The following is a 24,367-nucleotide window of genomic DNA, read 5'->3' as shown; positions in this document are numbered from 1 at the left end:
TCCCATGTTGGGTAGTGGTCAGGTTCAATCTCCTGAAGTTTGTGAAAGGTTCAATCTCCTGAAATTTGTGGAAGATTCAACCCCCAAAACCAGGGATGTCTTGCCTTGTCTGCCCTGGAAGGCTCAACCCCTTAAACTAGGGATGTCTTGCTTTGCCTGTCCCGGAAGGTTGACCTGTTTCCTCCCTTTCCCCCTCTGAAGGTCCCTTGCACACTTCCCACTCATGTCGTCCTCTTTGGCTGCTCCCCCAGTGGAGAATTAAGCCCCTGTCAGCATTGGCGTGCTGATATAAATCCCACAGCAGGATCTGCCCTAAGCCATAAGACGTAGCTATGGAACACAGAGAGGACCTACTCATTCCATCCAGCCTTAGGACTTGTCACCATCCACACAAACAATATCACAAGCAGGGTTGTCTGTGATCATTCACACACACACACATATTCAGCCCTCCAGAATTTGACCACCAAAGAAGTACTTTACTGGCTCCCATGGCTTCTCCTTCCTTGGTCTGTGCACAGAGTCATTGTCGCAGTATGTGAAGATCCTTTACCCCAGGTTGCTGGCTAGTTTCTTTCCACGTTGCTGAGAGTCCAGGTTTATTTGTCACATGGGGTAGGACTTAATTCCTTACCTCTGAGGCCACCGCAAGAGGCAGCAAGACACCTCCTCATGAAAGAGGACTAGAGACCGCCCCCAAAGGAGAATGTATCTCCGTTTGGATTGCCACCAAAATTTGTTAGAAACAGATCATTAGTGCTGCGAAGAAAAGTCAGCATGGAGACAAAGGATCTCTCAGCAAGGCAATCTTTACTTTCTGCAGAAAGGGTGACCCTCGCAGATGGAACAATGGCAAGAGCACACCTAAACGAAGAAAAAGCAGACATATTTATCCCTTACGCATTTGGATCATACTTACTGCTGCGTACTGGATCCATTGGCTGGAGCTGGACCTCACAGTCTTAAACTGATACTCGATTTGCTAATAACCTAAAACTTTCCTAAGCAGGTAAGTGCAAGGGAGAACAAAGATGAAAATGAAGTTGCTTACGAAAGGTTTAAGGAAGCAATAACATTTCCAAATAAAGAAGGAGCATAAGCTATGAGCTAAGACTTTCCTGGGCCTGTCCAGACATGCCTGAGTAAGCCAAAGCAACTAACTGGGCTAAAGTATAAGAACTAATAGTTGATAGGAGGCTTTACAGTAAGTAGCTATTATTTCTGGTGTCTGTTATTTTAATTTTAAACCAAGATGCACTTTGAAGAGGAACTTTTCTACTTTCTACAGAAATCAAGCTAATTAACATCCCTTACCTGACATACTTATCAATATTTATGGTGAGAACATTTGAAATTTACTCTCAGAAATTTTTATTTGAACAATACATTATTATGAACTATAGTCATTGTACTATGCAATAGATCTCAATAATGTATTCCTTCCATCTAACCGAAACTTTATCCTTCGACCGGCATTTTTTTTTAAGTCGAAACCTCCGTAGCTAAAAGTCTGTTTGGCTGGTTAAATTCACTTCTTAAGCATGCACTCTTATGTATGTTCTGCATATATTAAAGTGCTAATTATACAACAGCTAATAGGCATTAAGCATCTATTATATTGCATGCCATATTCTATGTGTTAAAGCTTTATTGACATACTCTATTACATCATTGAAATAAACCCAAAGCATACTTTTTTAAAAAAACTATTCTTATCTTAAAGATTAGAAAAGTGATATTTAAAGTTTAGTAAATTGCTAAAAGTCACTCAGATAGTGTTAAAGGTAAGCTATCAACCCATGCAACCTAACTGTATAGCTCCAAAGCCAAATTGCAGCCTAGGCTTACATGTATGTTTCATCTTCATGTAAGTGACCTGTTGTTCAGTTACAAGCTTAAGCTCTAGCCCAGAAAAGATGATATCTAAATAATTATTATTCTTCCCCAGGGACCTAGAAATATATTTTAAGCAACTAATTTAAATTAACTAATCCGGTGGTGGATAAAATAGAAAGCACACATTCTAGTATGATAATATTGTGTATATTTATTGCAAAAACCGAAATTAATTATTCCTTCTCTAGTTGTATATGAAATTAATAAAAAATAAAAACTGGATGTGCCAGTTTTTATATGGCAATATGAAGTCACGACTTAACATAATTTTTCCTAGAATTTCTCTAAGATAACCCATAGAATAAAAAACAGAACTGAATAGTCAATCTGTATTGAAATTAAAATAATTTTTAAAACAAGGGCCACAAAATATGAGGGAAGACAGACCAGGAAAAAAAAAAAAAGTGAAGATGAAATAAAAGTGTATGAAAACCTTCAGAGAAGATATTTATAGTTGTGGGTTTCAGATAAAGCGAGTAGGTCACCTCAAAGCATAGGAAATGAGGCTTAAAGTTATCATTCTTTCCTGTAATATGTGAACTGAAAATATCTGAGACAAGACTCAGTCAATTTTGAAAGTTTATTTTGCCAAGGTTAAGGACCCACCCATGACACAGCCTCAGGAGGTCCTGACAACATGTGCCCAAGGTGGTCAGGGTACAGCTTGCTTTTATACATTTTAGGGAGACATAAAACATCAATCAATACATGTAACATCTACACTGGCTCCATCTGGAATGGTGGGACAATTCAAAGCTGGGGAGCTTCCAGGTCATAGGTAGATTTAAACATATTCTAACTGGCAATTGGTTGAAAGAGTTATTTTCAGCAGAAAGGAATGTCTGTGTTAAGATAAGAGGTTGTGACCAAGGTTTTGTCATGCAGATGAAGCCTTCCAGGTAGCAGGCTTCCAGGAAAATAGATTGTAAATGTTTCCTATCCGATTTAAGGTCTGTATTAATGTTAATGCTGGAGGGAAATAGTGAAGTTTCCTGTCATGGCCTGGACCTGTCTTTCAGGTTAAACTGCAGAGTGCCCTGGCCCAGGAGGGAGTCCATTCAGATGGTTGTGGGGCACAGGGAGTGGGCGGGTATTGGCGGCTGGGGGGTGGTTGAAATTTATTTTTGAGTTATAAACAATAGTAACAGATGTGAGGATGGTTAAGAGCACTTCCCTTGTTCCCATTTAACATAGAGCTACAAAAAGTAGAGAAGACAGAAAAATTTTAAAACCACACAGAAAAGCCATATTTTAAAAGAACAACATGTCTGTAAAACATAGGTAGAGAATAGATACTTCATTCTGCAAACAAACCTGCAGTGACAATTTTGAGTTGCACTGGGAGAATATGGCTTAAAGAACGCCATGCATGCACTACACCTGGCTAATGAAGAACCCTGGTCACCCAGAACACACAACTCCAGCAAAACTCATGCAAAATTCTTTGGAAAAAGAAACTTATTTAGAATAACTTTATTTAAAATTGATTAAGAATATTAAAAAGAGCAAGCGTAGACTATTTGAAATATTCTCTAAGAAGGAGTATTGATGAACAAATTGCAGGCCAAGGGTATGCAAACAACAAAATTACAAAATTACCAAAGAGCAGATGGAAATTTTACCAAATATATTGACAAATTTTTTTTTAAAAAAAGGAAGTGTGACCTCCATAAAACAGAATCAAAAAACACAAATAAAATAACTGAATGTGCTATAAATATTTAACAAAAGAGATGAAACAAAGTCAACACAAGAGAAAGAAAAATTAAAATAATTATGATAATCAAGACCAGTAGTTACAGCTTAAAGGAGAGTAAAATCATGAAAACAGCAAGAAACATGGAGTTGAGGAATGAGAAAATCAAGAAAAATGAAATGAAAATGAACAAGTTTCTTTCCAGTCAGGGGAAGTGATTGTAGGGAAGGCAAAACAAATTTTTCTCTTCACATTCTGAATTATTAGTTGGAACAGGCCCCTGTAACAAAAGATAAGTTAGCAAGAGAAAAACAAATAGAAGTTTGTTAACATGGATATTGCATGTTCTTTCTTCATGGGAAGTACCCAGGAAGTTAGGGGTTCTGAAAGAGGTGGCTGTGACATGGCTTATATGCCATCATCCACAGAAACAAAGAGAGAAGCCTGTGGGGAACACTGCCCGTGCAGAGATGCCAGGAAAAGCTTAGTGTTTGCAGAGTTAAGTCAGTGCCTTCTCTCCTGGTAAGTCCTGGTGATTTGCAGCCATCCTTCTCTCCCTTTTACAGAGAGGGAGCCTACTTACGAACAAAAATTTCCTTCATGGATTTACATTTCCTTGACAAAAGGGTAACTTCTACTCTATTTTCAGAGTTTCTCCTGTGTCAGCAGTTTCTCAAAATAATCAACTCAAAATAGTCCTTATGCCAAAGAGGTATATTTTGGGGTGGCATATTTTGATCTCCTCCATGGTGTTAGTGTAAATGACAGATTAAAGACCTCCAAAAATACTCTCCTTCATAGAAGCAATGAGAATACTGCAAAAATTGTCAGAATAAATCTTCAGAACTTCAGAAATTAATCAAAGTTTTGCAACAATCCAGAATTTAAGAAAAATGATTGAATACTGGTAAGAACATTGAGTTGTGTGGCATATTAACTTCCATTCTCATAGTCCTCTCTTTGATTCCACAGTGGCCTTGAAAACAGTTTGCCATCATGGTGAAAACTAGGAGCCTGGCTGTCACTGAAGATGACAGAACAGTGTTTGAACTCCTACAAAGCTCAATTTCTTTTCTTTTCTTTTCTTTTCTTTTCTTTTTTTCTTTTTTCTTTTTCTTTGTGTGTGTGTGTGTGTGTGTGTGTGTGTGTGTGTGTGTGTGTGTGTGTGTGTGACGGAGTCTTGCTCTGTTGCCCGGGCTGGAGCGCAGTGGTGCGATCTCCGCTCACTGCAAGCTCCGCCTCCAGGGTGCACGCCATTCTCCCGCCTCAGCCTTCCAAGTAGCTGGAACTATAGGCGCCCGCCACCACACCCAGCTACCTTTTTGTATTTTTAGTAGAGACGGGGTTTCACCGTGTTAGCCAGGATGGTCTCGATCTCCTGACCTCGTGATCCACCCGCCTCGGCCTCCCAAAGTGCTGGGATTACAGGCATGAGCCACCGTGCCCAGCCACAAAGCCCAATTTCTTAAAAATTGCCATTATTCGAATTGTTGGGTGGTTTCTCTGGACCATCTGACTCTCAAGGCTATTTTTATTTGATTTGACACAGAGCTTGCCCAGAGGAAGCTCACCCAGTATAACAGTCATTTCTTTGAAGGTTTTTCATTAAAAAAAGAAAAAAAATTACATGGAGTTGTCTAATATCGTGGTCACCCATAAAACAATGGGGAAACCCTAAAAAGAAAAGCTGGGGAAAAAAGAGGTCAATAGAGGCTCTGGAAAGTTTTTATAAGTTTGATATATATAAAATTGGGAATGCTACGTGCATATACAGAGTTTAGACTTTAAAAGACAGTGTTGGGGGTGCAGAAACCGATTCCACAAAATATGATGCTTTGGCATGTTGCATGCTTTGAATATGGAAAGGCCTCAGAAATAAGTCTCAGAAGCTAAGTCTGTCTCTAACCTTTTGCATGCTTCCCTGTGTCTCTGGTCCTCTTTTCCAAAACACCAGGAGGGACTCTCTAGAATCTAAGAAAGCTTCATTCCAAAAGAAATGCAAGTGTCGTAAGACTCCTTCTCTAGGAATCTCATCAAATAACCAAGAAAGACTAACCCCAGAAGACACTGGGAGTCCTCATCATACCCGACAGACTTCATTTATTCTTCTGAGGGAGGTTCTGGGAGATTACCTGGGGAACTTTACCCACATAATAAGCTGGGAGAATTATTTACTGACCATTATCTGCCCTATTCATTCTCCCATTTTCCTCTCCCCTATGGAGAGGCCATTTAACCCTCAATCATCTTGGCTCCTCTTTGACTTCCTGTTTCGCATGACTGCCATGAACACATATGCACATAATAAATTTGTTTTTCTCTTGTTAGCCTGTTTTTTTGTTATGGTGGGTTGGCAGTGACCTTATACGGTGGTCATCACCGCCCTTCTGCACTAGAAGCACTAAGCTTTTTACAGAACCACAGGTATAAATGTTCATTAGGCAATGGTTTCTTAGGTATGACACCGTAAGCACAAGCGACCAAAAAAAAAGGATAAATTGGGCTTTATTGAAATAAAACATTTTATGCTTCAAAGAAGGTTATTAACAAAGTAAAGAGACAACACACCAAATGAGAAAATATATTTGCAAATCAAATCTCTGATAAGGGTTTAGTAACCAGAATACATATAAGATACTTAAAGACAGAAAATAAAAAAAGAAAAACCCAATTATAAAAGAAATAAAGAATCTGAATAGCCATTTCTGCAAAAATAATATGCAAATATCTAATAATCATCTTTAAAAGATGCTCTACATCGTTAGTCACTAGGGAAACGTAAATCCAAATTACAATTTGATGCCATCTTACATTCACTAGGATGGCTATAAAGAAATAGATGGACCATAACAAGTGTTGGCAAGGAGGTGGAAAAAGTTGAAAGACTCATACATTTCCTGTGGGATTATAAATGAAGCAGTTCTTTGGAAAACATTTTGTCAGTTTTTAAAAAGTTGAATAGGAGAGTTACTATATGACCCAATAATTTCACTCTGAGCTATATACCCAAGAGAAATGAAAACATATGTTCACACAAATACTTATACATATGTGTTTGAAGCAGTTTTATTCTCAATAGCCAAAAAGCAGAAAAAACTCATGTTTATTAACTGATGAATGAAAAAAATTATAATAAATCAATAAATAGAATAATATTCAGCCATAAAGAGAACTAAATTATTGATACACCTGACAACATGGATGAACCTTTATAAAAATGCAAGTAAAAGAAGCAAGATACAAAAGACCATATAACATAGAATTCAACGTGTATGAAATATGCAGAACAAACAAATACATAGAGACAGAAAATAAATTTGTGGTTGCCAGGGTCTGGGAAGAGAGTGTAATGAAGGGCAAGCTCTTTTTTTTTTTTTTTCTTTTTTCTTTTTTGTTTTTTGAGAAGGAGTCTCACTCTGTCTCCAAGCTGTAGTGCAGTGGTGCGATCTCAGCTCACTGCAACCTCTGCCACCCAGGTTCAAGCAATTCTTCTGCCTCAGCCTCCCCAGTAGCTGGGACTACAGGCACTCACCACCATGCCTGGCTAATTTTTGTATTTTTAGTAGAGATGGGGTTTCACCATGTTGGCCAGGATGGTCTCGATCTCTTGACCTCATGATCAGCCCACCTCAGCCTCCCAAAGTGCTGGGATTACAGGCATGAGCTATCATGCCTGGCCTGAAGAGCAAGTTCTAATGGGAATGGGATTTCTTTTGGGGCTAATAAATTGGAATTAATTAGAACTGAATTAGCAGTGATGGTTATACTACTTGTGAATATATCAAAAATAACTGATTTCTTGTATAGTTTAAGAGTCTCTTTTATGGTATACAAATCATATTTCAATTTAATAGGATTATGAAAAATGTAAAAATATGCAGAAAAAAATGGAACTCAACCATATGAATAATCAGTGTGTGCAAGGAAAGAATTAGAACAATGAAACAGAAAAATATCATTTGCATAAGCCAGGAAAGAAAACCTTTCAGACATAAAAAATTTTTCAAATCTTTATATGTCAAAGAAACACTGTATATGAGAGAGGGGAAAATGACGAAAGCAAATAATTCTAAGATATTCTAATAAATGTATGGAAAAAATAATAACTTGAACAGTTGTATAAAATATAAAACTCCCTATTAAAAAGCAAGATTCAGCAATTTGTGCATCGTGCGATGCCAGACTACCTTAGGCCCACTAAGTTCTCAGGGAAAGACAGAATGGCCCAAGAATTTCTAGCCAAACAATAATGCTAGCACAAACTCAACATTAAAGAACAAATAGGCATGTGGGTGTCCAGGGAGTGCTGTTTTTGTAAGTGATTCTTTAGGAAACTATTAGAGGATGAATCTCAGTAAATCAATTAGTAAACAAAATTATTGCAACAAAATTTCAGCACTGAGCATTGAGTACATGAATTGACTAAAATTTGAAATAAATATGATAATTTTGTTTACAGAAAAAATGTAAAAAACGGTAAACCCTGATGATATAGAAATAATATAAAATTTCTAATGTTGGAAGGGGATAGGGAAAAATGTGGGAGTTTATGTACATCTCCATCTCTGATTTTCTCAATTTTTTAAAAAAATCTGGTTGACAAATATAATTAGAAGTTGCTAGCTATATGGTGGAGATGTAAGTATATTTCAAGGTGTAAAAGTTTAAAAAGTAAAATAATACAATCAGTTAATATGTTGGTAGAGAATAAAGAAGAAGACATTGTACAAAGGAGAAGTAAAGCTTTTTGCACTGTGTTAATAACCCTGCCTTTTGCTGTAGTAATATCAGTGTGGTCGATTCCAATGTTGATGTGTAATACATAAGCACCATCGTCTTTGTAAAAACCTAACTAATTTGATTTCAGAACAGGGTTTGAGCTAAGGAATGTTTGTAATTCCAGAATTGTATAGTGCAGACAATAAATAGTTATTATCTAAAGAGGCTTAAAGATATTTTTTAAAGTTAATATTATCTTAGATAACCATTAGAGCAAGTAGTAGTATATAACCATTTTTTTGAGAAGGAAATCCAGAAAGCCAGATGTACGTAAAATACATTTGAAAGGTTTAAAAATAAAATTCACAGCAGAACATATGAGAGATGAAATAGTACCAGACATATCTACTATTCATTAAATAAAGATAAATGAACTAACTTTGTATATTAAATGAAAAAAATGGAATTGAAAATAAAATCAAATATAAGGTTGCAGACAAGCAATATTCATGTAAATAAAGTAATTCAAACAGTTTGCACAAAAAACATTCCAGGTAAATGAAAACACAAAAACATGGATATCATAACCTTAATAAGGTAAATTATTGAATTCAGGATTATAAATAAGTAAATAAATACCTGTTACAGAGAATGGCACTTTACAATAATAAACATTATAATCCACAATGCAGATTTAACAGTTATGAGTACTTACGTGAGAAGAGTGTAGCATCAATATTCTAAAAGCAATAACTACATGGAAAATAAGGAAAAACAGAAAATATTAGTTGTAGGAGATTATAATTTGCCTCTCAATTTATGGCAGATAAAACTGATTAAAAATAAAAGCTTATAGAAAACCAAAAATAATTAATAATTGGGTAAATCCAATTCACAGATGTATAGAAAGTAAAATGTAAAGAAGACCCCAGTGACCCACACCATTGTATAATACCATCCTCTTAAGTGTGGAAGACATATGTAATTTGCTTCTAAACAATAAAATAAGACAAAAGTTATGGGCTATCACTCCTGTGGTTATCTTACCTTATATGGCAAAGGTGGAGGTATTCTGTCAATGTAATAAAGGTCCCTAATCAGTTGACTTCAAGTTAATCAAGAGAGTAACTCAGGTGGGTGTGACCTAATTAGGATAACTCATTAAAACAAAGTCTACAGGACAGAGAAGGCAGAAATCAGAGAGAGGCGCTCTTTCTGCAATAGAAAAGCAGACAAGCATGGGAGGAGGTTGCTAAGTCCCCTACTGTGAAGGAGTTTCAGAGGTGAGGGGCATGAATTGGAGGAACTGTTGGATTCCAATTTGGACAGATTCTAGAATCTTTTGTTGGAGGAGGCTCTGTTTAATGTAGGCTGATTTGCAAGTGACAGCATGCATGGGCTTATGTAAAATTTGTAAATGAGGAATATGTTCCCTCTAGAACCCAAATGTCTGAAAGAGGTTGAGGGTGCTGAGAGTTTATTGACCCAGCTGTTTCTTGACAGTGTCAGGGATTGAGCAGCCCTTGGCTTACCAAATAATTTTCGACAAAGTATCCAAGATGGGCTGTCTTGCACTATGTGTGGGGCAATGACCCACCCTTTTTATGAGCTCCTTTGTATTTGTGTGCTCTGAACGAGTGTGTCATATGAATCTCCTTAGAGGGAGATGTTACAATATAGTGTCATACCTGTGCTTCTGGAGAAAGGTAGATGCAAATAGGATTGACCTGCAAAGGCTGTGTGTGGTGGCAAGGCTGCCGGAGTACCCCATGCATTCTGTTGTAGCAAAGGTTATCATGTCCCTTTAGAGGTGAAGGAAAACTGCAGCTGAGAGACTGACAAAAGAGAACTGAGCAGAAGATATTGACCAAATCCAGCACAGCAAAATATTTACCAACTTCTATATTTCAATAATATTGTGTATATGGGGGTGGTGCTTAGTGCCTGGAACCACAGATTTAAGAGTGCAGGAATCAGGTACCATTTATTGTTTCCAGGATTAAGAGCAGACCAAATTGAGCTATTAAATGGAGAAGCCATAAGAATAATCACCCTTTCATGTGCTACATCTTGTGTCATCGGTTTTAATCCTTGAAGTCCCTGGGAATAAGGGTGTTACTGGGAGTAAGGTCCATAGAGTCCCTTTTTTTTTTTTTTTTTCATGATAATTTGTAAGTGGCAAAGACTTCATTGAATTTTAATTTATTACCCATTGTATGAGAGCACTCATGCCCACTATGGGATATTTTAAGGAAATGAGTGTTTTGAGCATGGAGAAATTTCAGTACTTAAGGTGAGGCATACCTGTTTGTAATCTCTTCATGTTCAAGAGCTCCCCTAAAATTATAGGGGGTACTTGGTTTAAATTTAGTAGGATCACCAGGAATAATCGATTTGGGACCCATTATTAATTAAGGCAATGAAGCTTTGCGGTTGGAATATTATAGCACATTTTAAAGTTAATTCAGAACCTAGCCTAGAGAGGTACAGGAGTCAATAGGAAACCTTTTATCAGAATTTTTGCTGTGTTAGTAGATACATTTTAATTTTCCAATTGGATCAAACTGTGGATCTCTGTTTCAACTTTTGTTTCTCTTCCTGTACTCAGGATTTTTTTTCTTCTTCCTTCCTTCCCTCTTTTTTTAGGCAGTGGGGAGAAATTGTTGTTGTTGTTGTTGTTACTGATGTACTTCAGGGTAGTCCCTCTCTACCCTATCCTATTTCTGAGTTGTTTTCTCTAGAGAGCCTCAAATGAGTGTTTTCAGGGTTAGGGCATTCCCTGTGGCACTGGTTGCTCATTAGGGTTGAAGTCTGACCTTAAGTTGTGTTTGAATTAACCTCTTTGTTGTGTGCAGATGCCATGGCTGTTTCTTTCTGTAGCCCTAAATTGCTGAAAGAGGAAGTGTCTAAAGGTGGAATGGCCACGAAATGACATGTTGGCGACTTTTCCTTTGAAATAGGTATGGCTTCAACACAAAGTTATAAAGATCATGTGGAGGAGCTCTGCACATCCTTCACTCGGTTTCCCTTAATGGTTACATCTTATGTAATTATAGATCAATATCAAAGGAAGGGATCTGATATTAGTGGGATGCATGTTTATAGCTCTGTCATTTACAGCATGTGTATGTAGATTCACTAACCAGCCTTCACCATCAGGAACACAAGACTATTCCATCTCCACAAAGACCTGCCTCCAGCCACTCCCATAGTCACACCCACACCCCTCACCTAGCACCCCAGCCACCACCGGTGACCACTAATCTGATTCCATCTCTGTAATTTGTCATTTTGAGAATTACATACAAATGGAGCCATACATTATGTAACCTTTTGAAATTGGGTTTTTCACTTGTGATTTCCTGGGCATGTATCCATGTTGTCGTATGTATCAAGAGTTCATTCCTTCCTATTGCTGAGTAGCATTCCATCGGACCACATGTCTCCCAGTTTATCTAACCATTCACTCATTGAACGATACATTTCCAACTAGGGCTATTACGAATAAACCTGCTAAGAGCATCGGTGTATGTGTTTTTGTGTGAACCTGACTTTTCATTTTTTTAGAATAGATGCTCCACTGCAATTGCTGAGTCTTAAGGTAATTGCATGTTTAGTTTTATAGGAAACTGACAAACCATTTTCCAAAGTGTCTGTAAAATTTTACACTCTGACCAGCAACATACCAGGGACCCAGTTTCTCCATATCCTCCCAGTGACTATATGTTGTATTACGTTGGTGCACAAGTCATTGCTTTTAATGGCAAAAACCGCAATGACTTGTGCACTAACCGAAAAATTTTGCAAAGTGTCTAGAATATTCTTTCAAGTATATTGTTAATTTTAAGAATTAACAATTCTTAAAACAATTGTTGCTTCAGAGACTAGGAACTGGATTTGAGGGGTTAAAACAGCAGGAGAGACAAGGTTTTTACACTATTCTCTTTTGTTTCAGTTGAAATGTATACTATATGCACATAGCACTTATTCTACATAAATTATTATTTTACAAAAAGCTGTGACTGCTTTGTAATGTGTGCCACACTTTCGAATTCTTAGAAGCTCCTGACAGGCAAGAACCCTGTTTCACCTGTTTCATCCCCTGATGCATCCTAGGTGCCTAGAACAGTGTTATACACTTAGTACTGTAGTATACTTGTACACATTTAAGAATAACCAGTCAGTCCTTGCTCATGCATTCCAGTTAAGAGGAAGCTTCATTCTACTATCACGTGTTGTCATTGGTCACCTACAGACACACACACTCTTATCCTTCTCTTCCCTGACCCAGTGAAGGGACCTTCTTACTGCAGCCTCCGCCTCCAGGTTCAGGCGATTCTCCTGCATCAGCCTCCTGAGTAACTGGTATTACAGGTGCCTGCCACCAAACCCGGCTAATATTTGTATTTTTAGTAAAGAAGGGGTTTCACAATATTGGCCAGGCTGGTCTTGAACTCCTGACCTCAAGTGATCCACCCGCTTCAGCCTCCCAAAGTGCTACGATTACAGACGTGAGCCACTACATCTGGCCCAGCACAGAATCTTCAATTGACTAACAAAAACAGGACCTCTCATGTGTAGAATGCTTAGTATGAAAGAATCACTTTGAAATTCTGCAAACATTTTTGTTTTCAATAATTTAAAAACTTTTATTAAAAGTAAGACTGAACAGAGCTTGTGATTATAATATAGTGTGGACTCGAGTACACTGCAACAATTAGTCATTGAAATAACAAAGTAAATAATGGTGATTGTTATTAATTTGAAAGCTTTGTGTGAACACTTTCCAAAATAAAAAGCAAATGCTTTACAGATCACTTCCCAAAACTGTTGCTAAAGCTGATTCCATTTTTAGAAGCCTTTAGATGAGTGTAGTGTGTGTGATTTAGACATTTTACTATCTGGAGGAATGCAAAACAATCCAAATTCTTTATAAAAAGATTGTTTGTTCTTAAAATATAAAATGTATTAGGACGACATGTGCAATAATAAAGATCACAAACATATAAGCTTTTCCTTATTCATTCTTTAAAGCTGTTTTAAATATTTCTGCTGTTGCATTTTCTTAAAGTTTAAAGCCACAGCAGCAATTGTTAACTCCAGCGCACTAGTTGTTCTTCCCTTCTACCTTTCTATAATCCTCAAACTTCTTTAGCAGGCATTTAGTAGACTTTCACCACCATCCCCCGCCCCCTTCCCCCAGCTCTTTCTTTACAGGAGAACAAGTGAGATTACCTGCCTTCCCTGGACTCCCAGGTGGAATGTTCTCTGTCCTGACACTCCTGTGAAATGAGAGTACGATGAGACTGGAATCCAGCTGAGAATCTGGCACATGGGAGATAGGCAAGAAATCATCACTGCACAAATAAAACAGACAGCCCCCTGGGACATCAGCACACATCTCCTTTCTCCAATCATGTAATGCTTTCCTCTCCTCCTTTCCTCCCTTCCTTCTTTCTCTCTTTCTTTCTCTTTCTTTCTTTCTTTTTCTTTTTCTTTCTTTCTTCTCTTTCTTTCTTCTCTTTCTTTCTTCTTTTCTTTCTTCTCTTTCTTTCTTTCTTTCTCCCTCCCCTCCCTTTCCCTTCCCCCTCCCTTCCCCTTCCCCATCCCCTTTCCTTTCCCTCCCCCCTCCCTCCCCTCCCCTTCCCTCCCCTTCCCTCCCCTCCCCTTTCCTTCCCTTCCTTCTTTTGAGATAGGGTCTTGCTTTGTCACCCAGGCTGGACTAGAGTGCAGTGGCGTTATCTAGCTCACTGCAGCCTCTACACCTGGCCTCACCCTCCCAAGTAGTTGGGACCACAGGTGCCACCAAACCTGGTTAATTTCTTTTTTGTATTTTTTACAGGGATGACATTTCTCTGTGTTGCCCAGGCTGGTCTCATCTCAAACTCCTCAGCTACAGTGATCCTCCCATCTCCACCTCCCAGCATACTGAGATTGCAAGTGTGAGACACATGATGGCCCATATTAGTCTATTTTTTTAATGTGTTTGTTAGGCCACCTGTATTCATTTTCAAAGCCATGGTGCCACTGCAGAATGACAGAAGAAAATATACGTTATTATCAGGTAAGCATAAACACGATATACATTTTATATGAATGGAGATAAATTGAAAAAAATATCATTTTTAAGATTGCATTTATCTCTAATGAAAGTCGTGAATGAATTACGACCTAAAAAAACAAAACAGACATTTTAATTTAAAATTAGCAGCTGTCTGTAATTATTAATATTTAAGGATGTGAAAGAAAACTACCTACAAAACTTGATAATCTTTCTGAACTCCAACTTTTCCTACAATGTTTGAACTTGATTACTTATGTATATTTAACTTCTAACCCTTCTGCTAGGCAGGAATCTAGACCCAACATGGCGGCGTTACCCGGCATAGCAAGCCTTTTGTTAAAGACTCCCTTCACCCTTGTACACACCAGCAGACTTACATATGTCAGAGGTTCCGGCTGGGCAACCACACTCCCCCATGACCTGCAGCTCACCTGCATTCCACAAGTTCATAAACAGCAGTTTCGGTTAACAGTTTCCAAAGACCCCTTCCTCATGACCCTTACTCAACTCCTGCCCTAGTAGTTTCAAGACCCTCCAAGCCCTATTTGCACAACCAGCTTCCCTACCTCTCGGGCTATAAAAAGCCCCTACCCTCCTCCCTCAGCGCGACTTCCTTGGCCCGCACCCTTGGACTGAGGAACCTCGCCCGTGAGTCCTAATAAAGGCTATTCTCACTGCCATTTGCCTTGTGTCTTCGTTCCCGGTTCAGCTCCAGCCTCAGTTTACCTTTACATCTTCCTGATTTGAAATAACCTCACTATTTTACATGATTTTGTTTCCAGAATCACTCACTTGCTCTCCCAGGTCATTGTGCTTTTTTCACACCAAAATGGCCACCATAGCTTAACAAAAGCAGCTTACTCCCAGACTTTGGGCAGAGGGACAGTGGCAGTTTTGCCCATAGGCAGTGTAAAGAAATGTTACTCTCTGTACCAGAAACAAATCTCCAGAAGCCCTCATTGAAGAATGAGATTCCTAGCCCTCAGCTCAGGACTATGGGTGTGGGATTTCTGGAGAGGGAGCCCTGCTATCTGCACTTTCTCAAACTCCCTACATGAGTCTTAGACACATCAGATTATGAGAATTTAAGGACTGCAGATTTGCCAAAATAAATTGCTGCTTGTTTGGACAGCAAACAAGGTGCTTATGGAGTTTTTACACTGTTGTAATATACTTCCAGCCTTTCTCTCTGCCTTACCATGTTTTTAACTATTAACATTAGAGAAGTCATTAGTGCTCTTTGAAGAAATATGAGATATGCTTCACCCAAATGCTATAAATAACTAATTAGAATGATTAGCTGGAGAATGATTTGACTGTCTGAAATTTAACATGTTCTAGAATTTTGAAAAAAGAAAACATATGGAATAGTGTTTAAAAAATATTTCCAGAAAGAAAATACTTGTTCATTGATTTAGAATTAATTGGTCAGTTACAGATTTGTTAAACTTTTAAATATGTGTAAGAGTAACTAATTCACCTCCACAGATCCCCAGTTTCTTATTCCAGTCCTACATTGCTCCTTTAAATGAGGCCTACCTCGCTTTCAATTCAAAACCCTTACTCCTGTGGGGTCCAGAACTCAGGACCAATTGAGGTCTTATATTCACCATCAAACACACTCAAATATGCTCCTAACTCAGGGACTGCCATGAACACCAGTCAAACATATCAAGGTAAAAGGATGTCTTTTGCACAATAGAGAGAAAACAATACAGTCTCCTTCCAGAATATTAAGCTGTATCAGTAGTAACAGAAAATAAGCAGATATGTGAAATCCATCTAGGATAAAAAAGAGCAAAGTAAAATGATGAGTTTATGAGTTTTATCTGTCTTCCCTTTTCATGGTGAAATTTAGCTTGAAATCCAAAAATAAGCAGCTCTCTAAATATGCTTCTTAAGATTGCACAAATATTTTCAAAGGTAGTTCATTTGAAAATAAAATGTTAGTCGTTCTTCCTTGAAAAAGAATTGTAAAACACTAAGCTTTGTAGTGTATTGACATACAAATCATAGTCCCAGTAACTTCATTCACTAATTCAAAAACCTCTGCTAAGCATGAGAAAAGGATAAAATACTCATTAAGCTTAAATTTCAGTTGGCTGTTAATCAAATAATTACTAAAGTGCAAAGGATTTAATATATTTGGGGTTTATAATTTGGAGGCAAACAAACTCCAATATACCTAACTAAAAATAATGAAGCAAAACTTGTATGGTCTAACCCTCTTAGTCAGATAAAACTATAACAGAAATATGGTTTTTTCTGAATAAATGAAATAAATATTTGGTTATAATGAATTTAATTAAAAGGTATTTAAAAGTTGAATAAAAGTTGTTTGAAGATATATTAGAAACACATCATAAGCTTTTTTCTTAACCTTTTGAGAACCAAGTGATTTGACTATAATGGAGAAAACTTTTCAGACCCCAGAACTGAAATACATTCTTTCTTCATGATTGTGTAAGGAAGGTGATAGTGTAGCTCTCCCTTTTATCTAGTCCTTTGATATAAAATTTTTCTAGAAATATAGTTTGTCAAAAAGAAACTAGAGACAAACCTTTCATAGCAATGCACTTACCCACTTGGTGTGAGGGGTAGAAAGGAAATGATAGGGTAGAACTTACCTGGTTAGTTTAGAGAATTATTTCAAGGCCTGGAGACACCTGAGGGCGTGCCCCACTGGACTTCGGTTACTTTGTATGCATGCTACTGTGCAGTGTTATTGGGGACAATATATAGATCACCCTGAGGGACTTGAAGAAGAAAGGGCATAGTCCCCACACCCTGCTATTTCTCAGTGTGGGTGTAGTTGGGAAAAAAAGCTGTTCACAATTTGACCTCCACATGGAAAATGCAAAATTCTTCCAAAGCCATTGCCTCTTCACAGCAGTGTAACAAGAGGCTATATACACAATGCAGAGCATAGCAAGCCCCACTGGCTATTTTCTCTGCCCAGAGTACTTCTCACAAAACTAGTCACTTCTCCTCCTTCAGGACTCCATCCCAAAGCCAGCTTCTCACTGAGTCCTTTCCTAACTTCACCAATCCAAGTTGCCCTCCCTCTACCTCCACCCTATCTCATCACTCTCCCACAAAACACTTCATTTCCTTTACAGCACGTATCACTATTAGAAAACATTTTCTTCATTTCTTTACTGATTTAGTGTTTCCTTCTTCCCACTGAAAAGTAATGCTTCTTGAGGTTGTGACCAGTCCTGGCTAAAGAACCATTGCCATTCCTTTGCAAATATTTATTGAATGTCAGAGGCTGGGTACACAATATTCAGCAAAGCAGGCATGACCCTTGATCTTACTTTCTTGTAGTTTATAGTGTAATGGATGAAACCTATATTAATCAAATAACTACATAAGCAATTGTAAAATTATATCTGTGATTAGTGCTGGGAAGGAGAGAGATATGCACTAACTGAGTGGATAATGGAAAATCTACTTCAGTCAGTGAGGTCGGAGAAGGTTTCTCAGTGGAAGTGACTTTAGAGCTAAGGTTTCAAAGATAAGTAGACATTAAGTGAGGAGATTCTAAGCTGAGGGAAATGGAAAGACCCTGTGGCAAAAGGCAACATGATGTACATAAGTGACTGCGGGAAGGCAGATGCAGCTGGAACACAGGAAGCTGTGGAGAGCAGCCTGCAGGGATGGATCATAGGGGTCACCAGGAGCTAGACCAGAGCCGGGATTGATGAGCTGTGACTACCTCTCATTTATTAGGAGTGATTGAGTCTTCTGTGTGTGCAAATGTGGGAGTGTGTGTGTGTGTGAGTGAATGTTCATAGGGGAGCATAATCGGGTTGTACATTCTAAAGATGGTTATGCTTATTCTGTAGAGGACAGTTGACTAGAGAGAGATAAAAATAGTGTAAGTGGACCACTTAGGAGGTCATGGCAGTACCCCAGGGACAAATGATTGACATTTGAATTTAGGTGGTGCACTTGGGAAAGAAAGTAAGTAGGTAGACCCCAGAAACATTAAAGATACAAAATTGAAAAGACTTGATGTTGGATTGGATAGGAAAGAAAATAAGCCAACTTGCTACTTACTTGAGTTGATTAATGCTGCCATCATTATCTGAAAGCGAAGATACTACAAGGAGATATGGTGGGGTATAGAGATCATGAACTTGGCTTTGACATGTTAGGTTAGAAGACTTTATAGGGAGCTTGAATAAATTATGACTTGCTACACTTCTTGAATTTCTATGAGTTAGAGTTTTAGCCCTATTCAATTCAACCTGGCCAATTACTATCACTCTCTAAAATAATTTTGTTTGTCATCCTTCTTTAATAGCCAAATGGAAGCATGCAGTTTTGTTTTTTACAACTTTAAATTCTACATATGGTGTGAAGCACCAAGAAGGCCTAAACACCAACTCAATAATTTTTACGGTTGTGAGAATTGAGGGATGGGCTGTTGGTGGTTTCATCTGTAAAGAAATAAAATCAGTAACTTGAAACCTGAGATCAAAACCATATATCAAAAAAAAATAGTGGAATACCAACACATAGTTTTATAGAACCTGAGCCTAAATTGTCAAAATCATACTGCATTTAATACAGACATCCAAGTCCAGTCAAATAACATTTCATAATACCAGATTAGAATGTTCACAGCACATCGCAAGTCATTTGGATTGATGTCACCTCCCCAATACACTTGGCCTTCACTGTTGATTGTCTACCCAACAAGCAACAGAGCCAGGTAGGAGATATTTTATCTAAAATAATGCACAGTTATGCTGAGATCTATTTGTGACGTACTTTTTAAAGGCAGTGCAAAAATGTCTTCTGATACATTGAGAAAGATTATCTAGAATTAACCAGAAGATGTTTTGTTCCTTTTATATATTTCTATTATTTTAATTCTGTAGAAACTCTGGGATAGTATGCAGAAATTCTTTCCATTTTTAAATCATTTTGTGAGTTCAATTTAATGTTACTTTCTGGAAAGATATCTTCTATTTTTTTTAATGTATCTATCTATCTGTCTATCTCATCTGTGTGTAACTACTCTAAAATATTTAATTACTATATATGTTCATAGTTTTGTTTGACTTAAAATTTTATGTAAAATTCCATTACTTTAAATAGTAATAATTTTCAGAAAGAGCAACACTAGTCTAAACTAATATAAAAACTGTAATTTTTACAAATATATAAGCCCTCCCAAATAAGGTAATTTAACAAATGGTATTTTTCTGAGTAAACAAAGTAAATGCCAACTTGCTAACCTACTTTGCAAACTTCATCAAGTAACCTAATCAAGCAATCTGTTCATTCATATATCAAGTAGTTAAGAAAAAAAAAGAATTTGCTGATGATATTAAAGTAGAAACAGAACCTTTCCAGAGTTTGCCATTATATTTTCTCTCACTTAAAAAAAAAATCCGTTTTTAATTACTATGATTTAATTTGAACCAAAATCAAGTGAAAGTATATACTCCTACAATTTAATCCACTTCTAGAAATAGAGAAAATGTGTTTATGCAGGCAGCCACCAGGAAAGCCATCACATGTAGACAGTGATGTGGATCAAAGGGATGTTTGAGTCCTTTCATTAACAGCTATGTGATAAAGGGACACACAAGCTTGAAGAAATGCCTTTCCCATTCGAAACAGGTAAATGATCTGTCTGCAATGTCTGTCACTGCCAATGGCCAGCCTGGATGCTCTGTCATGGTTATGTAGTTGGGTAGGAAGACCATCCTGCTAAGGGTTATGTGTACTCCACTGGATGTTTATGTCAGCATTGGCCCCATGACTGCAGTGATGTCTACCGCTAAGTGAGTGAGCATCCCTGATATCTAAGCCTTACATCTCACACTGAAAACTACTTGCAAGCAATATACAGAAACTTATCAATTGAAACTTATTAAGTATTATTTACCCAATATTCAGAGAACAGAGAGCTATTCTACTCAATGCAGGGAATACACTTATTCAGAAAATTTCAGTGTTCCATTTTATATTAACATTTATTGTTTTCTAATTATACACAATACTTGGTATATTAGAAAAATTTACAGATACAGAAAAATATATTAAAAAGAGAATGAAAAACGCCCATAATCTCATCTCCAGAAATGGCCCTGTCAGCATTTTGGTATAGTTCCTTCCTGTCTATCTTTATGCATATGTAACTTTTTAATACAACTAAAATTGTACTATATATGGCATATTAGGCCAGTTTTTAATACAATAATATAATTTTCCATGTTATTAAATGTTATATAAAATAAAGAATTTTAAAGTCTCTACAATGACCAATTGGTTAGCTGTATGGTAATCTATTTAGCAGGTAATGTACTTAACGATACATATGCTATTTCCAACCTTCATTATTTAAAAAAAAAAATTGAATTTTTACAATTCTTTTCTAAACTTCTGAATTCAATGCCCTTTAAACCATTATGTGAAACACTGACACATCAGTTTTAAAGCATAATAAATAAATCGCTCAACAGACATAAAAATAATCTAACTTAAGATTTTTAATAAAAATGATATAAGTAATGAAAGAGCTACTTTATGTAAATCACAACATTTGAAGGCATATTACTTCAAAGGGGTGTCTTGTTTCTAAAGGCACAATTTTCAAAGATGCACCAGGTAGCAAGTGCCACTTGCGGTGATAGTCTTTGTGTTGAGAAAAATGCCTAAACTTTTGCTATATCAGTGACTGCTGTGATCTTGTCTCATAGGTGAGATCTCAGGCACATTTTTGTCTTCTTACAAGGAGAAGAGTCCTGGAGTAGCTGGGGCGCTGACGGGGAGCCGTTCACGTATGGGCCACTGCAGCAGGCAGAGGATCTTGATTGTCAGAATCAACTGTTCATGCTACATAAGGCAGGCAACCGTTACCAACATGTTCATTGAATGGCAGTGCAAAGATGATCAACTACAAATTGCTCATCTGTAATTTGGGTTGACTTTATAGTAGTCTGAGAGGTTGGGATAAATAAACGAAACATTCTCCAGATAATTCACATGAATAAACTTGATAAAGAGTATCGAGAAAACATCTTTCCAACAATTAGTCTTGCATTGGCTTTTTAAAATATTTTAAATAATGATTCTATTTTTAAATAATGATTCTAAATTTGTCTTAGCTGGAAAATCCATCAAAATCACTGTATTTCAACATTGGCATCTATGAATCCCTTTATTATAGATTCTTTCTATTCCATTTAGTTACTAGGTATTCAGATGTCTAAAATCCAAAATAAGTAGTTTAAATATATTAAATAACAACTGTGCTAGTCAGTGTGTTTGAGTTCAAAATGTCTGAAAACAACAACTGCACACAAACCCCCAATTCAACCTGCCTAGTAATTTGCACCACACAGAAGCTAATCAAAATCAGCAGTGTCATTCTAAGGTTATCTAAGACAACAACTAGACAATGGCTATTCTTTTCCTGAAGGTATGGGCAAAACAAATTTAGACCCTTTCCTCAGATTCTCAGTCCATCGCCCGCCAAACAATGACACAGTTTGGCATATGACTTCACCACTCTTGAGTGACTGAACTGGAAAGGGTGCTATGGTCTTCCTGACAGCGACCTTCAAGGAGGGAGCTGTGTTAGTGCCACCCTCATCCTTCAGGTACACTTCATAGGCAAGGCTTACTGCTCTCAAGAGACAATTGTGTACCCTAAGTGAGTAGCATAACACATACCATGTGCATTATTTCATTCACTAAGTAAGAACTGCCCTTACCAGAGGAGGCTAAAACTCACCCATTAGCAGACAGATCTTTTGTTCTCACATTTGAAAGCACAGGTTCAGAATGGAAAAAGAATTTAAACCACCAGGTGGATTCTGCCACTTCAGGCAACCCTATCAAATAAAATTTGTATTACTCCTTATCAAACAAATTTGAGATTAAAAATAAAAAGAAATAATACGGATGGCACTGAAAGAAATAACTAAGTACCTTGCTGTGATTTGTCATCATCTATGAAGTTAATGGAATCAGAGCCAGTTAAAGAACTAACTGAAGAAACACTGGACTCTGTGGGAAACAAATGATATTAAACAAATAAATAACTGGCAACCAGACAAGCACATTCGCATCATTTAAATACAAACTGTCAAGTAGCATGGTTTGAAATCATTTATTCCTAGCTTGTGAATTTGTGAATTGAAAAACTGATCAAATTACCAATCAATAGAAAGCTGCTATATTAAGAAATACTATGTTCTACTGATAAGATATAGTCATTTCCAAGGCAGGCAACTCACCCTCTCCTTGGATGTGAATGTTGAATTTAAAATGTATTATAAATGTTTTCAGATTCAAAGACTAAGAAAGAACAAGACCAAGAATAAGTATTGTCGTACTACATTAGAAATATTACATACATATATATTTAAAGTTCTACAAAAGTCATCAAATCTAGGAATTAAGGAATTATTTTGAAAGAACAAACATTTTGTCTTATTAAACTTGTATTTAAAACCTATGTCTCTTATAAGATCAGAATATAAAAGTAACTCCTGTGGATAAATAACACCAAGTAAATGAGCATAAACTTTTGTAAAATAAATAAATCAGTGGTTGTCTCTAAAACTTATACTATGAGCAACCCTTGAAAGAAGAGTTTTCTATGCGTTGTTGCCATAGATACTTTTAATAACTACTAATTTGGTTCTAAAATGCTTATTTTATTTTATGAAATTTCTCAATCTTCTCTAAGAAGCTACAATTTTCTATTTGGCTATGAATATGAACAGATGGATAGATTAATAAAAATAAAACTGGCCAGATAGAAATTGGCCTATTATCCATAGCAGAAGATGGAAATTAGAAAGTTTTTGAAGCAAAATCATGCTATCCTTTCTTTTCTAAGGAGTTGAATAATACTTTATGTACGTAAAATTATCCGTTTTTAGTGGATCTTACAGAATGCAAGGTACATAAAATTAAAACATTGTAATGAAACATAAGCTGGTGTTCACTGATTTTTAAGTGTCAATGGCTTCATCAATACAACGTAGCTAGAACAAAGAAGTGGCTGTCAGCACTGGGTCAGAGAGGTCCCTGAGGCCTCCTGTTTCCTTCGTTGTCACCAAGAATTAGTTTTCTCCCTTAAGTTCTGAAGGTAACATGATACCTATGTTAACAATATCCCACAAGCATCACCTCAAATCATATTACCTAGGGATGTCTCTATGATGGTGCAACTTACTTCGATAATACTGATTTCTGGCTAGAAGGCAACCGATGGAAGGTACCGATGCCATGGCTTTACCCGTGAGAAAGCACGCAAGAAGCTGTGAGCATCAATCTGAGAAACAGCAGCAGAGAAAAGAGGCATTGATATGAATAAGAGGGAGTTTTCTTTTCTTTTTTTCCACGTGACTGTTACAAAGTATTATCATTTACCATGTAATAAATATCTGATAAAAGGAATTTAAATGTTTACGCAAAAGTTCAACCAAACATATTGCAATAAAAAGATGCAATTAAGTAGTACATTTAGGTCGAAAAGAAAGAAAAACTATACGTCCAACTATACACAATGCACAGAACTTACTCCATCTACAACAGACCTAAAGGTCAGAGAAAAAGTGTTAACTCAGCCAGGAAGTAGTCACTCACCTATTTGTTTTCTCCAATTCGTTCTTTTAAAATAAACGCGGTTCTAAAGTTTCTTCAGAAAATACATGCTTTGAAAGAACCAGTTCTTAGAGATTGAAGAGAGGCTGCACCAGCCACGCAGGCCCAGAGGCAGGCGCGTGATAGGGGACCCCTGAGCTCACCTTATATTTAGAAGCCCCAGGCTGGCTGGAACCTGAGCTGTGGGTGACTTGGAGTGAGGTGGGCACACAGCCAGTCAGAGGCAGCAAGCAAGCACTCCCTGCACGTCTGCCCTCCAGCCAGCCAAAGGCCCTCAGAACGCGGCAGCCTGCCAAGTTTGGCTGCAGTCAGCAGGGAAGGACTTGGCCAGATGCTCCTTTGGACTCAGCCTG

General features: G+C 37.3%; 1 protein-coding gene and 1 long non-coding RNA gene across 2 annotated transcripts; both read right to left on the bottom strand.

Moving 5' to 3' along the window:
- Window positions 1–4,718: 4,718 nt before the first annotated feature.
- LOC135964728 (uncharacterized) lies at window positions 4,719–13,867 on the bottom strand. The gene is made up of 2 exons (XR_010577276.1): window positions 13,547–13,867; window positions 4,719–9,064 (listed from the first exon to the last, which is right to left on the bottom strand). It is a non-coding gene; the product is annotated as an uncharacterized lncRNA (long non-coding RNA).
- Window positions 13,868–20,341: 6,474 nt separating this feature from the next.
- PPDPFL (pancreatic progenitor cell differentiation and proliferation factor like) lies at window positions 20,342–24,138 on the bottom strand. Its single transcript, XM_005563289.5, has 5 exons — window positions 23,997–24,138; window positions 23,584–23,682; window positions 22,329–22,406; window positions 22,132–22,231; window positions 20,342–21,230 (listed from the first exon to the last, which is right to left on the bottom strand). The coding sequence occupies exons 2-5, from the start codon at window positions 23,636–23,638 to the stop codon at window positions 21,218–21,220; spliced, it is 246 nt and encodes an 81-aa protein (XP_005563346.1). The 5' UTR covers window positions 23,639–23,682; window positions 23,997–24,138; the 3' UTR covers window positions 20,342–21,217.
- Between the last annotated feature and the right edge of the window lie 229 nt (window positions 24,139–24,367).

This window comes from Macaca fascicularis, chromosome 8, assembly GCF_037993035.2.
Source record: "Macaca fascicularis isolate 582-1 chromosome 8, T2T-MFA8v1.1".
NCBI lineage: Eukaryota > Metazoa > Chordata > Mammalia > Primates > Cercopithecidae > Macaca > Macaca fascicularis.
The sequence above is the reverse complement of the archived record's forward strand: the minus strand, read 5'-3'. Positions and strand labels throughout refer to the sequence as shown.

What these genes read in the sequence shown, in the direction of transcription:
- PPDPFL (XM_005563289.5), bottom strand. Translation starts at nt 23,638, where the DNA reads ATGGCATCGGTACCTTCCATCGGTTGCCTTCTAGCCAGAAATCAGTAT. An exon ending in CAGAAATCAGTATTATCGAA is followed by an intron (nt 22,407 to 23,583) that starts GTAAGTTGCACC and finishes TGTTTCCCACAG; the next exon opens with AGTCCAGTGTTTCTTCAGTT. An exon ending in TGATGACAAATCACAGCAAG is followed by an intron (nt 22,232 to 22,328) that starts GTACTTAGTTAT and finishes TTTATTTGATAG; the next exon opens with GGTTGCCTGAAGTGGCAGAA.